At 42.2% G+C, this 18,203-nt stretch overlaps 1 protein-coding gene across 3 annotated transcripts in view; it reads left to right on the top strand.

The window, feature by feature from the left end:
- Positions 1-7,166: 7,166 nt before the first annotated feature.
- The window catches only part of LOC148030753 (deSI-like protein At4g17486), a 49,806-nt gene continuing 38,769 nt past the window's right edge, over positions 7,167-18,203 (top strand). Inside the window, exons 1-2 of one of the 3 annotated variants that reach the window (XM_087684260.1) lie at positions 7,167-7,561; positions 7,669-7,956. In XM_087684260.1, coding sequence (XP_087540386.1) covers positions 7,408-7,561; positions 7,669-7,956 — 442 coding nt within the window. In that variant the 5' untranslated portion in view covers positions 7,167-7,407. The remainder of the gene's footprint in view (positions 7,562-7,668; positions 7,957-18,203) is intronic. The other 2 variants (XM_087684258.1, XM_087684261.1) reach the window with 2 other exon arrangements.

The raw sequence follows: 18,203 nt of genomic DNA, 5'->3' as shown, positions 1-18,203 counted from the left end.
GCTTCTTTTTTGTAAAGCCTACATGGAAAATGCTAAGATGTGTAACACTTTTGATATAACAAAGCGTATTTGAGTAAAATGTATTGAGTGTGTATGACGTGATGTCTCTTTCTTGATATTTACATGGAGCAGATTTGATACTCCAATGATGGTTGGTATATTTTGATTTGATATATTGTGTACATCGAATGTACGCAATACATTTAGTTTAGAAATCAAACCATGCCTTTGATAAAATGTATTGATAGTCGTTTTTGCAGTTGCATGTTTACTTTCTTTTGTTAATTACCAAGGTTACTTCTATCTTAGCAACCAGGCTCTCTCTCTCTCTCTCTCTCTCTCTCTCTCTCTCTCTCTCTCTCTCTCTCTCTCTCTCTCTCTCTCTCTCTCTCTCTCTCTCTCTCTCTCTCTCTCTCTCTCTCTCTCTCTCTTTAATGGGCTGGTGTAGCGTCTTTTTAGACAGATACATTGACTGGGTTGTAGTGGTTTTGTGTCTTGATATTTAATCTTAAATTTACATATTTATATATTAAATGTGTGCATACGTTGATAATAGGTTTTGTGGCAAAGTGATCAATATGGGGTGTTCGCATCGAGCAACTGGGAGAGACTATGTGTTGCGTGTTCGTAGGGACATGCTTACTTCCACGAGGTATGAGCGACGGCAGGTTGCTAGACTCAGGGCTCGAAAAGGGATTTTAGATCGTAGTAGATCCATTCAAAGAGACATTGAAAACCATTCGTTCCATGAGGAGATTCTAAATAGTCATTGTGAACTAGGCCAACCACAGTTTGGTATAGATGTGGCTAATGTTTTGCCATCACCGGATAGAACCATTAGGGGATTTCAAGCCCAGCGATAGTTTGGTGTGGATTTGACGAATGCTTTGCCATTAGTGGGTGGTTGCAATGGTCTTAATCATGTGACTTTTGAGTCACATGTTAATAATGCTTCAATCTCTATGTGCCAACATGGGGGAAATCTTAGCGGGGTCGTTTGTGAGAGTGTGTCTCACCGTGTTGAATTTGTAAATGGGGATAATGAGCCAGTTGAACAGCATGTTGGTTTAGATTTTGGAAATCACCACAATGTGGAAAATTCCGTGGCTAATGAGTCACGTGTTCATAATATTGCTGTTTTTGATCCCCAAAGTGGTGGATTGTGCTCCATTTTAAATGCTTTGCCTACAACGGATGTTCACCCGGCAATGTCAATACTACTATTTCAAGAGCCGGATGTGCATTCCATGGGGAGTCTTTGTATGATGTGTGAAAGGTGTTCAGCTAAGTTGTGGAGATGTGAGACTCGGGTTCAAGGTCGATTTTGTTTGGAAGACACTGTTGTCGAAATGGAAAAGTAATGTTGCCGCCATTGCAACGTCCACCGCAGCCATTGCATGATTTGTTGCATGGCATGCACCCTCAGAGTAGGATATTTAAAAACAACATACGAGCATACAACAGCGCTCTTGCATTTGTATCACTCGGAGCTAATGTTGATGAGCTGCCTGTTATGGGGAATGGTTACACCTTTAGAGTGCATGGCTCTGTTTATCACCGTATAGGTACTTTGCTTCCTGATGTGCAACGTCAAGAAAGGCCAAGATTTGCACAACTGTATGTTTATGATACCGAGCATGAGTTGCTTAATAGACTGGGGGTTATGCATGATTTATTACCAAACTTGCTAGGGGAGCTTCAATGTATAATGCATCGACACAATATATATGCACGTGCTTTTAGGTCAGTGGGTTTGCAATTGCAAAATAACCCCGTGCAGGAACTAAGAATGAGTAGTTTTGGTATTCAAAGAACCAGTAAACAATACTCTGCTCCTGCAGCAACTGAGGTTGCAGCTATCATGCCAGGGCAGGGTGACGAGGGTACTCTTGATCGTCGGGATATTCATGTTTACACTTGGGGTGGTCGATGTGTTGCTATTTCAAACTTGCATAGGGCATATATGCCAATGCTATATGTCCTCCTTTTTCCTATGGGGGATGATGGTTGGCATGTAAAGGTTCCCTACAGTAATGTTAGTGTTCCTGTTAACATATATGAATTGTCCAATAAAAATTGTGTCACCCAGATGCAGTTTTATGCATTTCGTCTTCAAGTGCGTGAAGATACTGAGGTGTGCATATTGCGTGCTGGTCGACTATTGCAGCAATTTATTGTTGATGCTTATTGTAGTATAGAGCAATGCAGGTTAACTTGGTGTCGCCAGAATCAATCCGTGTTACGATCGGAGGCCTATAAAGGCTTGGCAGACATGGTGGGGGCAAACGATGATGGGACAATGCCGATTGTTGGTGCCTCTGTTGGCAAGAGGATAGTTTTACCGTCGTCATTCACAGGTGGACCAAGGCACATGTATCAATTATATCAGGATGCCATGGCTATAGTGCGATGTAAGGGAAAACCTAACCTTTTTATAACAATGACATGCAATCCAAAGTGGTTGGAGATTACTAATGCTTTGTTGCCTGGGCAAAGTGCTTATGATCGTCCGGATTTGACTGCTCGCGTGTTTCATAAAAAGCATGCTGATTTGATGTGTACGCTGTTGCGGAAGGATCTCTTTAGAAAGGTTGCTGGCTATGTTACTGTGATCGAATTCCAAAAGAGGGGGCTACCACATTCTCATACTTTGCTAATTTTAGAGTCGTCTTTCAAACCTTCTGAAGCATGTCACTACGATAGACTGGTTTGTGCTGAGTTACCCAATAAAGTTAAGTTTCCAGCCTTATTTGAGACAATTTCAAAGTGTAACATTCATGGCCCCTGCGGAGGATTGAACCCCAAGAGTCCCTGTATGGACAAGGGTAGATGTACTAAAGATTACCCGCGAAAATTAGTGGGCACGACGACAGTTGATAGTTCTGGCTATCCCGTTTATCGAAGACGAGATGATGGAAACTCTGTGATCATAAATGGTAATGTTATTGATAATCGATGGATTGTTCCATATAATCCATTCTTGAGTAAAAAATACAATGCACACATAAATGTAGAGGTTTGCTCGACAATTGTGGCTGTGAAGTATTTGTATAAGTATGTGTACAAGGGGCATGATCATGCAACCGTCAAATTTTCTGTTGGGGTTGATTCAATCCGGAATGGTGGCGATGCTCACGAGGTGGACGAGATACAAAGTTATTTGGATGCACGATATGTTTCTGCCTCTGAGGCATGTTGGCGGATCTATGATTATGCATTGCACGATGAAAAGCCTGATATACAGTGTCTGCAGGTACACTTACCTGGTGAGAACTATGTGGTGTTTCGGGATACAGATAGTATACCAGATGTTGTGCAGAATGAAGACCTCCAGAAAACTACTCTTACTGAATGGTTTGTGTGCAACCGCATTCATCCAGAGGCTAGGACTATTCGTTATCAAGACTTTCCAGTGTATTGGGTGTGGAATGCACAACGTAAGATGTGGACTAGAAGGAAGCGTGGGAATACATGTGGTCGGATGTATTTTGTGGCGCCTACCTGTGGTGAGCTCTACTATTTGCGGATGCTTTTAACAGAGTGTCGGGGATGTACTTCTTTTGAAGATTTGCATACTGTTGATAGCGTGATCTGTGATACTTTTAGGGATGCTTGCATTGCAAGGGGCATGTTGGAGAGCGATGATGAATATGTTGTGTGCTTAGAGGAAGCTGCCTCTGTGCAAATTGGTGCTCAACTCCGAACTTTATTTGTTGCAATTTTGGTCTTTTGTGAGCCAGCTCGGCCTGGCCATCTATGGGAAAGATTTATGGTGCCAATGGTAGAGGATATCATGTATAGATTGCAGTTACAGCACGTGCATGCCTCTCTTGGTGTTCTGCAGCATGAGGCATCTAACATGGCTTTGTTGCATCTACAAGACCTTTTACGTCATGTAGGACGAAGACTTTGCGATTTTGATGGGTTGCCTGAACCTCATCAACCAAAATCACAACTGCATGCTAACCCTCTTTTGCAAGATGAATATGCATATAACATATCAGAGCAACATAGTGTTTCTGAATCCATGGAGGGAATGTTGAATGAAGGACAAAGAATTGCCTTCGGTGCAGTCATGGAAGCTGTTGATACAGATACTGGGGATGTATTTTTTTTGGATGGTCCTGGTGGATCTGGAAAGACTTTCCTATACAAATGTTTGCTTGCGAAGGTACGCAGTGGTGGTCGCATAGCATTGGCAACAGCATCATGTGGCATTGCTGCCTTGCTTTTGCCAGGTGGTCGTACAGCTCACTCGCGGTTTAAAATCCCAGTAGAATTAAATAATCGATCCACTTGCAATATTCCTGTTCAAAGTGACCTTGCTCGGTTATTGAGACAAACAAGCCTTATTTTGTGGGATGAGGCTCCTATGACCCATCAACATGCCTTCGAAGCGGTTGATAGAACTCTAAGAGATGTTATGAGCTGTGATAAGCCATTTGGTGGAAAAGTTGTTTTGTTTGGGGGAGATTTTAGACAAGTCTTGCCTGTTGTGGTAAAGGGAACACGTGAGGATATTGTTAATGCTGCATTGTGTTACTCTGATTTGTGGCGTTATATAAGGGTGCTAAGGCTATCTGGCAATATGCGAGTGTCGACAGCTGGTAGTGTGGTGGACAATGGGTTCATCTATTGGATTCAAGGAATAGGGGATGGAGTGGGTGTTACCGAAAGTTGTGATAAGTTGTATGTCCCACCTAGCATGATATTAAAAGGGCACTCTATCGAAACACTGATTGATAGTGTCTACAGTGACGTGTCCAATGTGGGTGACTACACGTCGTATTTTAGTGGGTGAGCTATACTTGCCTCGCGGAATACAGAGGTGGCTACTTTGAATGATCGTGCATTGCAACTAATGCCAGGAGAGGTCAGACAGTATTATAGTGCAGATTCAATTGCAGAGACCGACGACTCATTTTTGTACTCTGTTGAGTATTTAAATACATTCGATCTTGGAGGTGGATTTCCTCCTCATTTATTGCTGTTGAAGATAAATGCACCTATTATTCTTCTTAGAAACCTAAATCCAGGAAGGGGTATGTGTAATGGTACGCGATTGATATGTAGAGCTTTCAATAGGAAAGTGATAGATGCTCAGATAATAACAGGGGCAAATGTGGGCGAACGAGTTTTTATTCCCCGTATTACTTTTGTTTCAAATGCTACACATTTGCCATTTACTATGAAGCGGAGACAATTTCCCATCCGGTTGGCATTCGCTATGACAATCAACAAGTCACAGGGGCAGACTTTGTTCATTGTTGGGCTTTATCTAAAGGCACCAGTATTTACACATGGTCAACTGTATGTTGCATTTTCAAGGGTAAAATCTTCGCATGGTGTGAAAGTGCTATTGGGTGAAGAGGATGGGGGTATGACCACAAACATTGTATACAAGGATGTTCTCCGAAAGGTGCAGTAATGTGCATTACTTTCTTTGCGGAGATGTAGTTATTGACGACCATGTAGGGACATTGGTTTTTGCATATATATGACCATGCAAGGACGTTGGTTTTATCTATGTGTGAATTGCTCTCTATGCCCTGTTTGGTTGGCATATACTCTTGGAAGTATAATTTTTTCATATTTCACTGTTCATTTAACTTTTGCAGATGCCTACCCTAGAGTGGCACTATTACCCAGCTTCTGACTATCAAAAGGAGCTGCAATGCACATTACTCACTATAGCTCCTGATAATATCATAAGAAGGACACTTGCAAGGATCATCGAGCGTTTATATGATGATGTTAATATCGACATCAAGCTCCCAGTTTTTATTGAAGTTGTACATTGTGGATACACGCAATGTTTTCGGGTGCATATGTACGAGGTTGACCATAAGAAGAGATTTCAATGCTCCCATACAGATAAGATACCGAGGCATTGGTTTAAGTATGGGTTCAAAGATTTGGGTTGTTTTGTGACACTGCATCAACGTTTGTCAGTACCTACGGAGTGGTTCACAAATGTTCGACCATGTATTATTAATATTGGAATGGAATGATCTTTGTTAGTTATTCCATGTACTTATATTGTGATTTTTGTTCTAATGCAGGTGGTGAAGAGGGAGGTAGGACCGTTGCATCGCCCATGCGATTACCAATGGAAACTGTGGAATCGTTCCATGCTTCACCTTCACATATTTTGCTCAAGGAGGAGGATTTTGTTAATGATTCCTCGAAGAAAAGGAAGATTTCTTTCCATTAGGCGTCTTTGAGACATTGTCTTTTTTTGTAGGCATCGGCCATTTGCCTATGGTACTTGGAAATACGTCGGTGCCTTATGCTTGGCCTTTGTGGCTTCATTTTGACTAGGTCTCTTATCTATACTACATTGTTATTCCACGTACTTACTTATACCGTTGCATTGCCGATGTGATTACCAATGGAAACTATGGAAGCATTCCCGGCTTCACCTTCTTATGTTTTTCTCAACAAGGAAGATTTTGTTAATGATTAGTCAAAAAGCTTTGTTTCTATTAGGCATCTTCGAGACACTGTCTTTTTTTGTTGGCATCGGCCATTTGCCTACGGTGCTTTAAAAAACTTGCGTACCTTATACTTGGCCTTTGTGGCTTCGTTTTTCAGTATTGTGCTGTTGTTTCTAATTATCGCATGTGCAAGCATATAATTTCTTACATTTATATCGAGAGGAATGTTTGTAGGTATGGTGCATGGAATAGATTGTTTTTATGTTTGGCATTTTGTGTTACATTGGTTTGAAACTACTTTTAGTTTTAAGTTTGGTGTGTGTGTGTGAGACATAGAGAGGGTGCTTAGAGAGAATTGGAGAGAGAGAGAGAGAGAGAGAGAGAGAGAGTGATTGAGTGAGTGAGTGAGTGTGGATACAGAGGGGGGAGGTGTAAATGGGATCAAAGATAGAGGGGTTGTGAGTAGAGGAGAGTAAAGTATGTGATGTTTTTGTGATAGCATTTCCCACTGTGCGATAGGGAAGTGAAGCTGCCTGCCGCGAAGCGGGATAGCGTTCCTTGCGCGGAACGCTAGTTTATATCAAGTGAGACTCTGGCTATGAAATTAGGAGTACCTCTTTAATCCTCTTATTCTTTTAGTCAAATGTTTTCTTTTTCAATTCTTTGTTCCTTGTGAATCAATGCACGTAATTACTGGAAATAATAAGGCGAAAGTGCATCTTGAAGCCGCCTTTTGCTTGGTGTACGGCCGAACTCTGTGTCAGTTTTTGGTCTTTCAAAAATTCAGCTAGGAAGAAGGGAGCATCAGAGGAGGCCATCACTGGTTCAGGCAAGGAGGAGGAGGAGGGGAGGAGGAAGAAGGGAGAGAGAGATATTTGGCGACGATGGATCGGGGGGCCCCTGTGTATGGGTACATGAAATAAGGAGGCTTTTGGTGGGGGAAGGGGGTCTCCCATTGGAGCTGTCAACTATGCGTTCCACTATAGTGCCCACCAGCAGCTCAGGCTTAGACCCAAGCAGCCAGTCCAGCCGAGCCACCATCTATCTCAACGTCTATGATGTCACCCAGATCAATACATACCTCTACTGGCTGGGCCTCGGCATCTTCCATTCCGCCATTGAAGGTAAGATATCCCCCCACCCCCCACCCCGCCCCTGGTTCCTTTCTTTTTGGGTGCCCCCCCCCCCCCCATCAGATCCATACCTGATGCCTGATGGTGTGTATGCCCAGTCCACGGCGTCGAATACGCTTTCGGTGCCCATGACTACCCCACCTCTGGTGTCTTCGAGGTTGAGCCTCGCAACTGCCCTGGATTTGTCTTCCGTCGTGCCATCGCCGTGGGGACTACCGACAAGGATCCAATGCAGTTCCGGCAGTTCATAGAGCAGGTGGCACGTGAGTATGCGGGTGATTCATATCACCTCATTGCCAAGAACTGCAACCACTTCACCAATGACGTTTGCCTGCAGCTTATGAAGAAGCCTGCTCCAGCCTGGGTGAACAGGCTCGCAAATATAGGTTGGTTAGTTCTCCTTAATGTAAAGCTCCTGGAAAAGTTTGGATTTATACAGCCTTGCTTTCAGATTTTTGGCCAGTTGTGTATTGAATACAGGCAGACCATTAGAAATCGATCCATGAATTTTAAGTATTATGTACTGTTAAAGTTTGATGATGCCTGGGACTCCTGAGAAAAATCAGATATCAGATGTGCACAACCGAGAGACAAGAGTGGACTGACGAGAGAGAGAGAAAGAACACAAAGGCAGAGAATGAACCAGGCCAGTACTATACTGGCAAAAATAATGAGCAATGATATATACATAGTGATGATCCTAAATTTAAACAAAGGGTAAAAAACTGACGATGTATGCATTTGGTCTGCTTGGATGAAGTGAAGCCAAATGAGAGAGGAAAATGAAGCTGGATGATGATGGGCTGCAGCTGTACTACACACTTGTGCTTGACACCCCCTCTCAGCGACAGATTGGGGAACAAGGACTCACCTGAGTTGGACTATATACAAAGAGTGAGGGGATAAAACAAGATCTTGCTCTAACTAATACAATGATACATCAAGGAGGTCCAATCCCAATAGGATAAAGTAGATTGCTGAGGCTGCTGGAAGGTAATGCATTGGTGATCACATCAGCAACATTGTCCCCTGTAGGGACATACTCGAGTTAAAGTGTTCCAAATTTGATTTGCAACACGAACAAAATGGTAATGAACTCTAATATGCAAGGTCCAAAATGAAAGATCAAATTTTGACCAAGGTCAATGGCACTTTGACTGTTGTAGCAGACAAGGGAGGCTGATCTTAGGGGTAGCCCAATTCTCGAAGAAGCTGGTGAAGATAGAGAAGCTCAAGAGTGGCATCATACCATGCTCAATACTTCACTCTTGTTGAAGAGCCTACAACTATAGGCTGCTTCTTCTTGGACTAGCAAATAGGACTTGGGTCAAGGGAAGCAGAATTCTCCAAAAACTTGCACTTGTTGAGATTGCTTGTCCAATTTGAATCATAACTATCTCTAGAGAGTGGTGCCATGGTATATCGAATGCCATTGGAAGTTGTATCTCATAGATCCCACAACACACACATGGCAGCCTTCCAATAAGTTAAGGAGCAGTAGAGAATCAATTGTGGATGTTGCTTGAAAAGGAAATATGTGGCCTCGTGTTGGAAAATTATAGAAGTGACTCAATTGATTGTCGATAATAATGGGTAGTATCCATAACTCCAAATCATAATCACAAATGAGCTTTGTGCTTGGACCTATGATTTTTGAGATGTGTTCACTTGGAAAAACCAAGGAGGTAATGTTTGATAGCTGCCTTGTTACTTGTTCCAAGCGATATCACTTAGACCCTATGGAACAGATGGACTTAGTCGGTTAGGTTGCTTCCAGGTCTACCTTGTAAGGGAAGTGTTTGGGTTGACCCACAAGGATCGGCTTGGGGTTCCTAAATGTGAGAATTGGGTGCAATGTGTAGAAGACTGCTATAATAGATTGCACAACATGAGAGAAAAGAGAAATCAAAAGAAAAAAGAACACTGCAAAGGGAGACATAAATATTCTTGGGAAGTGGAATCCATATACCAAACACGAGATAGTCATGTACAACAATGAGACACTGGTTGCGTGGGCATTCGCACCAGCTCCCTCTCTCCAACAAGGCTTGCATGGAAATTTGCTGATGATGAATAACAAGACTGTGGAGGAGGGAGCTAAATAAATAGGCCACAAATATGCCAAGAAAATGATCAGGTTGGCTAGCGTTAAATGATGGTCAGCCAACAATAAATACTGAAAACACCAAAAAAACGACATATAAAATTTACCTAAAATATCTATAATGCCTAGCCCACTGAACCTGAGAAAGATGACCCTTTTCACTCCTTGGCCATTGCCTTGGCTAGAGGATCCAAGTCGGAGTTGGAGGAGAAGGATGACTTGATGGAGAAGTCCATATCCTACTTCTTCTTCTTCCTTGAAGCCACTAACTCTTGGCAATCTTTGCGCAAATGTCTCTTCTTACCATAGTGATAGTATTGGGCCTTCAACTTCTTCCTCTTGTCACCTTGCTTTGAATCTACAAATGTATCATTGGAGCCACCATACTAAGATGGAAGCCTCCTCTATAACCGCAAAGAGACCTTGTGCTCAAGCAACATCAAGAACATATTTGCAAAGCTCATTGGCGTCGATGACGTCTAGGCTCGCAAAGCATTGGCTACTCCATCAAACTCCGGAGGGAGCTTGTAGAGCAATGTTCCCACAAGATGAACCTTTGGAAGGGCAGATTGCATATGATGGAGCTGATCCTAGACCTAGTTAATAGGAAGCAAGAATGACTGGATCGTATCCTTCGACTCAAACTTCATTTGTTGGAGCTATCCATCAAGGGTAACGTCATGCATGGTTGAGGGAGCCTTGTACAACATATGAAGCTTTGCCTAGATCATTGAAGCTGTCTTGCAGAAGGTGACCACCGGGAGAACCACTTTAAAGATACAACGAAGAAGAGCAGAATATGCACGGGCATCATCGGAGTACCATGCAAACATAGCTTACTTGTGGTGGTTGTGGTTCAATCATTTGGAAGAGGAGTGGGAGGCTAAGGATGCTCTATAGCTCTAGAAACCACGTACCATAATTGCTTTTGCACAAACCATGCTTTCATAGTAGCACTCCATGTTAAGTAGGTAGGGCCGTGAAGTTTTTCATTAGTAGAACAACAAGGAGGAGCCATTTGGAGAGGATGGGATGAGAAGATAAAGAATAGAGAGAGAGAGTATAGTCAGGCACAACATAGACTGCACAAAGTACAAGTTCACATGCAGTGTTTGGAGGGCTGATCACAAAATGATTGCGCAAAGCACAACATAGACTGCACTAAGTACAAGTTCACATGTGTCTAGAGGGGCTGATCACAAAATGACTGCTGTAAGAAGACAAAGTCTGATTTGACAAGATGAAATCAACCAAAACCAGCCAGAAAAGGACCAAAGACAGCAAAAGCAGCCTGAAAATACTGTTGCCTAGCCTACAAGATTACAAAATTCTGCAGATCAAAATGTAGATAGAGAAGCATTAAATGCAGTCGACAACATTAAAATAATGCAGAAAAACAGAAAATGCAGGCAACATCATAAAAACACAGAGATTTGAAGGCTGAAAAGTCCCAAAAACTGGTCACCCGGGTGGCAGCAGACAGAGGAAAGCAGATCAACACCAGAAAACCGCGAGGGCAGACTGCCCACAGCAGAAAACAGCACCCAGAGTCCGAACACAGATGTCTAATACCATGTTAGACCCCGAACCAGAAATTTGATACCATGTTAGAACTGGGTGCAGCGATGAAAGCGCAGAAGATTGCCGTAATAGACTGCACAACACAAGAGAACAGAGAAAATAGAAGAAACCAAAAGAACACTGCAAAGGGAGTGTGAGAGTGCGCAATGGAAGAAGAAACATCAACACACACACACACACACACACACACACACACACACACACACACAGAGAATGAAGGAAGAAAATCTACACTGATTGAAATGAATGCTAAATACAAAAACGTGGACTGATCAGTCCCTGCACGTAGCCTAGAGCGTCAGTGAGGGCACCAGATCAGGCTGATCATGACGGCAGCACCGAAGACGGAGGAAGATGATAGAGTCGGAGTGTGCAGCTGCCAAGGAAGGAGGGAAGATGATAATACAATTGACTGCCAAGTGGGAAATGGCTATAAATAGCCAAAAAACCCAAAAACTGGCCGACCTGAAATTTGAGGCAAAAAATATATCCGACCAGCATTTAATGCTGATATGACCAGCATTTAATGCTGGTAAAAATGCCAAAAGTGCTCAGAAAAATCCCAGAAAAGGTGGACAATGTCCAGCAGGTGAGGCAGGTTGAAGAATGAAGAAATTGCCCCGGGAAATGCACATAAAATCCGAACTGGAGGAGAAAATGCATTGAAATGCAATAAATTGAGTGCTCTAGAATGAGCTACCTCCTCTGTCAAAACAAGTGATAGACAAGTCAAAGCTCCTAAAGTCCTCGTTTGACTCAAACTGAGGCTCACAGGCAGGAGATTACAAGGCATGACAAACATGACTGCTAACAGGGAGAACTTAGACATATGCTTTGGGAATGGAATCTATATACCAAACTCGAGATAGTCGCGTACAGTGAGACACTGGCTACATGGGCATTGGCACTAGCTCTCTCTCTCCAATAGGGCATGCACTGGAATTTGCAGATGATGCATGACAAAGACTATGGAGGAGGGAGCTGAATAAATAGGCCAGGAAAATGATAATGTAAGCTAGCATTAAATGTTGGTTGACCAGAATAAATGCTAAAACACCATAAAAATGGCACATAGAAAATACTTAAAATATCTATAATGCTTGGTCTACTGAACTTGGTGCTTAGACTCACTCATAAGTTGACTAGACTGCTAACACTAATGACTCAACTAAGTCACCTAACAACAATCTAGCATCACATTATAGGTGCTGGTCTATGCGATACTTTTAATTGAAAAGATTGCCCATGAGCCTCACTTGGCTATTTAGGATGTGAGGCAACCTTTTTCCCTTCAACATCGGGAACTGATTACATAAATTCAGCAAATTGGGGTTGCTGAATTAATTGCTACAAGTTGATAACATCACTTTCCAACTATACCTTGAACATTGCATTTGCTTCTTGAGTACCTTGGACTTGTGGAGTTATGTATGATTGAGCTGCATGCCCATTGATCACATCTGTTGCTCGCTGTCCTGAAGCATTTTCAGCATTTGGTGACTCAAAACCATGTGTTGAGTGCCTTTCAGGAGGGGATTCTTGTTCTTTACTCCTGTTATTGTTGTTGTGTGACATCTTTTACTATTTACCCCTTGTTGTATACTATTTTTAGTGAGTAGAAACCTTGCTGAATAACAGCAAGCCTAAATGCACGTGTTTGCTCCTCGAGACAACCAAAGCTCACCTCCTTCAGAAAGATGGTGATGTCCTGGCAATGGAACCATGAAACCGGCCTTCGGAAGCCCAAAGGGTAGTACACCACATTTAGCAAACACTTAATTTAACTTAATAATAAATTTAGCAAGAAAAATATACACACAACATAGTAACAAGGGATGGCCATTTTCTAGCTTTGCATCCCAGTCCCATCCTGTCCCCATACTGTCCCGGTCCCGTACCCATGTTAGAGACCCCTCTCGTTGTAAAAAGGGATGGCAATTTCTTAACCCATTCCTATCCCCGTTCCCATTTCCATTCCCAAAATCTGTCCCATGTTACTATGACACACAATTGGAGCTAGAGTGTTCCTATAGTGCACATGATTTCCGATATCTTTTTTTAAAATTATTTCCAATAGTTAGAGGCATTACATCATGATAAAGGTTCTACTATGAAGGTTCTGTGAGAGTGCTCAATGGAAGAGAATCATGAGCACGGAGAGAAAAAGAGGAGAAAAGATAGCAGCTTACAGGAAGAGAAGAGAAATCCGCACTGAATTCAAAATGAATGCTAAATACAAGAATGGATTGATTAGTCCCTGCACATAGTCCAAATCACCAGTGGGGGCACTAGATGAGGCTAAAAAATGATGATAGCACTTATAGTGATGGAGACAGAGTCAGAATTTGCAACCTACAGTTCTTGACGGAGATAGTGAAGAATGGTGCAACCTATTGGAGCACTTGCACAAGACAAGATAATGATATTGTTAGAATTTGTTAATTTAGGTAGTTTTCAATGTATTTTGTGTGGTGTGGATACTTATTAAATTGTCAATGTAGATTGTGTACACCTAGTGTCTTAGGAACTTAAAGTAGTGACATGGCTCTAGAGTAAACAAACTTAACTCTAGTTAGTTGGTGGAAGATTGGTTAGCCAACCTATGACCTAAAGTGGAGTTGTACTTTCACTCTATCTTTTAGCTCATTAAGGACACTCTACTCTCTTGCTTCAGCTCACTCACTGTCACTGTCACTGTCTCATTTCTCACTGTCACTTTCTCATTTCTCTCCTTCATAGCTGATTCTGTTTTTTCACATTTGGTATTAGAGTACTCCCCGCGTAGGTTCCGAATAACCATCACCGTTGGTTCCACTCTATTTGAGGTCGTGCCACCATCAACATTTGTTCGTTCAAGGAAAAGCACAACTGTTCGAAGCTCAGTGCTCAATTGGTTAGTGTCTCTTGACTCAACTATCTTTGTTGGGCTCATTCAGCCTTGTTGGCCAGCTCAGCCACCAAGCTGTTTGTCCCGCTTGGAAGAACCTCCAACTGTGTTGAAACAATGCCGCCTTGGCTTGCTTTTGCGTCCAGTTCTACTGATTGCACCTCCTCCTGTAGGCACGCCCCTTGCGCTACCTCTAAGTCGGCCAGCACAGCCCGCTATGCACCAGCCTTCTACTCCTATTGCACCTCCTGTAGGCACGTGTGCTTCTAGTTACTTTGCCTGCATTCTACCCTGTTTTCTTGCGCCTTTTGCACCATTGCCTCTCCGCATCCTACACTTTGTCCGCCAGCACCGCCTTGTGTGCCTTTTGAGCTCCAACAGCTTTGCCTTCCATGCCAATTGCCGTCGTGTCAATCCACCCTAGTAATTGTGCCGCTTGCCTAGCTACGACTCGGAGAAAGTATCAAGCTGCGCTTGTGGATCTTCAGACATTCTGAAATCAGGGCTTTGCTTGATTCCTCACCCAATGTGTGAATCGCCATCGAACAAAATGACCTTGCTAATGTCTACCCATCTTGTGGAAGAAATTTGGGGCTTTTTGGCCTAGAGGCTTTGACACACATCACGAGGTAGATTCTAGCTATTGTTCACTATTGTGTGTTCGGAGGTGACATTCTGCAGAAATTCGAGCTGGAAGGTATAAATTTCTTCAATTTGTTTGGAATTTCAAGAAGAAATTTGGGGCTTTTGCCCAACAAGCACTCCAAGGTAGGAAACAAGCGGTACAACAACATTTAATTGTTGCTATAGTCAGATTGAGCAGAAAATTTTGGAAAAATAAGGGAAATTTTGGTGAGAATCGACATTAAGTTATTGTAATTTGTACTTTTGAGGACACACATTTCAAGGCAAGTGTGGTACAACAATGTACAATAGTTCATTGTTGTTATTTCTTAGCTCAGTGTTGATTTGGGTGACATTGTGCACACTTCGGCATTTGTGTGATAGTTTGGTACTTGTTTCTTAATCCCGTGGGGATTATTGGTACTTTCAAAAGTACACACTATCTTAAGCACAGAAGTATTTGGTTGTAGATTTTTGTTCATTACTGACAAAATGGCACGTTAGGGGAATAATGATCAAAGTAGCATTCTTGGTGTCCTCACTTAGGAGACAAACTTGATGACTTGAACTACCTGTTGTGGAGTTTTGTGGTTTGCAAACTTCTTGTTGCGAAGGACTTGTGGGACTATGTTACATATGACTTGTAGTGACTAGGAGATCTAGCACCTTAGACACCTCAGCGACGCGTTCAAGGAGAGATGGTCGATGTTGGTGCTGTTGTTGCCCCTCCTCCCTCTCCTACGGAGGATTAGAGGAAATGGGACTCCAAGTGTGACATTAATGTGACATTAAAAGTGATATTTAATGTCACGTTAAGGTCATAAATATGGAATGTGACATTAAAGTGACATTTAATGTGACATTAAGGTAAATCTAGGGGAACATGCACGAGAATGACCGTCCGGGCTCTTGGGCGCCTGAACGGGGTTAAGGGGAGCCTAGAGAGTAAGAGAGTCCAAGAATAGTAGGACTCAAGAAAAGTTGACGGCTGGCAGAGGAAACGGGGAGAGAGATGCCAGCACTTTTTCACGAAGCCATCTTTCATTGGTATCAGAGCCGTGAGGATTCCTGGAGATCTTCAACGAAAGGGTAGCGACGGACAAGTGCTCCACGATCTGTTTAGTCGACAGTCGATGGACCCGTAAAGTCGTGGTCAAACATCAAGTGCTCGCTATTAATTTAATCGACAACAGTCGACGGACCCGTAACGACCCATAAGCCACTGGCCAGACGTGACGTGACACGTCACGAAAAACTTAATGTGACGTGTAATTGTAGTCACGAAACGTATCGAAAGGGCAGCCATTCTTTTTTACGCCTGTTTAAAAAACGCGTAAGCTGATCGTGGGCCATCGAATCTTGCCCACGCCTGTCTGTGAATGCTCCTCCATGAACACACCAACAAGACATGCATTCTTCTCCTTTTCATGGGCTGAAGTTGAAGTTCTTTTCTGATACGTGTTGGATTAGTCGACTGCGTGTTCGGACTTCTTTTCAGCCTCGACTGTATTTATATTACAAGTACAGGTTCAACAGAAAGTGAATTCAGGAAAAGGACATTGATGGTCTGCGTGATTATTAAAGAAGGGAGCTGAATACTAGTCGTTCTGCAAAGAAGCTCCATTTTCGGCGTGACCGACTTTGTCCGGGAAGATAAAATCTGTTTCTTACTCTTCGAGTTTCTTTCCAGACCAGCAACCACTACCTGCCATTAAAATCAGGGAAGTACTTTACTTTGTATGCAAATTTCTTATCTTTGCTTTCCAATTCCAGTGTATTAATGGCAGAAAAAGGGAAAGAAAGGGTAATGGAAAGCTCTAGTTCTGGGGATCAACCTATGGTAGATCCCCATGAACCAGAAATACAAGAAGAACAATGGGAAGAATTTTTTGCTACGCGAGAGCAATTCGATGATCTTACTGCTCGTGTGCAAACTCAGGGGGTTCAAATGGAATTTTTAACTCAAACACTTACTGAAATAAAATCTCAATTAACTTTATTGTTGGAAAGAGATAAAAATAAGATAGAAATCTCAGATGTCCCATCTTCATCGAAAGATTTAGATGTGACTATGCGAGATCCTAAGGAACCCCAACCTTACCATAAATTGAGGGATAATCCAGTTCTAAAGGATATGAAACCACCTCAATTTTACGGGGAGGAAAAAGATAAGAATAAAGACACAATCTTTAATTTCCTCCAAAAATGGGAAGATTTACATAAATTAAAAAATACCCCACCACATCTCCAAGCACTGGAGGCTAGTTTAACTTTGGGGCCCAAAGCATATAAGTGGTGGCGAACTTTAAAGGAGGCGAATAAAATACCTGAAACCTGGGCTCAATTTGAATCCGTCTTTTTGAAAGAATTTCTTCCTGAAAATGAAATGGAAAGAAATTGGGAAGATTGGGATTACGTCAGACAAAAGGGAAGACCCCTGCTGACATATCTGGAGGAATATCGTGAGATAATCCTCAAACTGGAAGGAATAGATGAATTCCAAAAAACAAGAGGATTCATTAGGGAACTAGATAAAGCCTGTAAAAAGGAAGTAAAACGGAGTTTACCTAAGACGCTGGAAGAGGCAATTAAATTTGCATTAATTCATGAAGATAGTATGCGTCCAGGTACACTCACTAGTCTCATTGATACGGAGCCCAAGTCTAAGGAATTGGAAACCTCAAAATTTGTGGGCAAATTTAAAAGGAAAATGCAATTCTTTAAGGGTAAAAAACAACCTTTTGAAAAGAAACCATATATGAGGCCAAAGTTAAGTCCTGATGACTTTGATAAGGCAAAAAAAGAAAAGTTGTGTTTCAATTGCCTATCCCCTAACCATGCTGCTTGGAATTGTCCTCAAAAGAAAAAGGGGGAAGACAAAGGAAAGGATAAGGACAAGAGCAAGGGAAAAGAAAAACAAATCCATGTAGTGTAGACCTTAGAATTAAAGGGCCATGAAAAATACAAATCTTTAGAGGTCTTGCACATGGATGTACAACATAAGTGTTGTATGTCAACTTCTATGTGGCAGCCTACTTTTGGGCCACATGATTTACTTAGAGTACATGGATTGATAGCTGGAAAAAGGGTTAGAGTCATGATTGATGACTCTGCCACACATAATTTTATAAATTATGCACTTGTCAAAAAATTGAAACTTCCCCAACAAAAGAGTGGGCATCAATATGTTGTTCGTATGATGCAAGGCCAAGACAATAAAATATGGGATACAATGGTATCCAATTTGGAAATTGAGATTCAAGAATATAAAGACAAACTCGATTTCCAAATAATGAACATGGAAAGAGCTGATATTGCTCTAGGGAGGGAGTGGCTATGGGGATTGGAACCATCCTTAAAACGTAGTTATCACCATAATACACTGGAATTTGAAAGGGATGGTAAGACTTTTGTCATTCAAGGTGAACATAAGTATC

The sequence above is a fragment of the Lygodium microphyllum genome, chromosome 9 (assembly GCF_053477565.2).
Source record: "Lygodium microphyllum isolate KBCC chromosome 9, Lygodium_microphyllum_v1.1.10, whole genome shotgun sequence".
Lineage (NCBI taxonomy): Eukaryota > Viridiplantae > Streptophyta > Polypodiopsida > Schizaeales > Lygodiaceae > Lygodium > Lygodium microphyllum.
The sequence above is the reverse complement of the archived record's forward strand: the minus strand, read 5'-3'. Positions and strand labels throughout refer to the sequence as shown.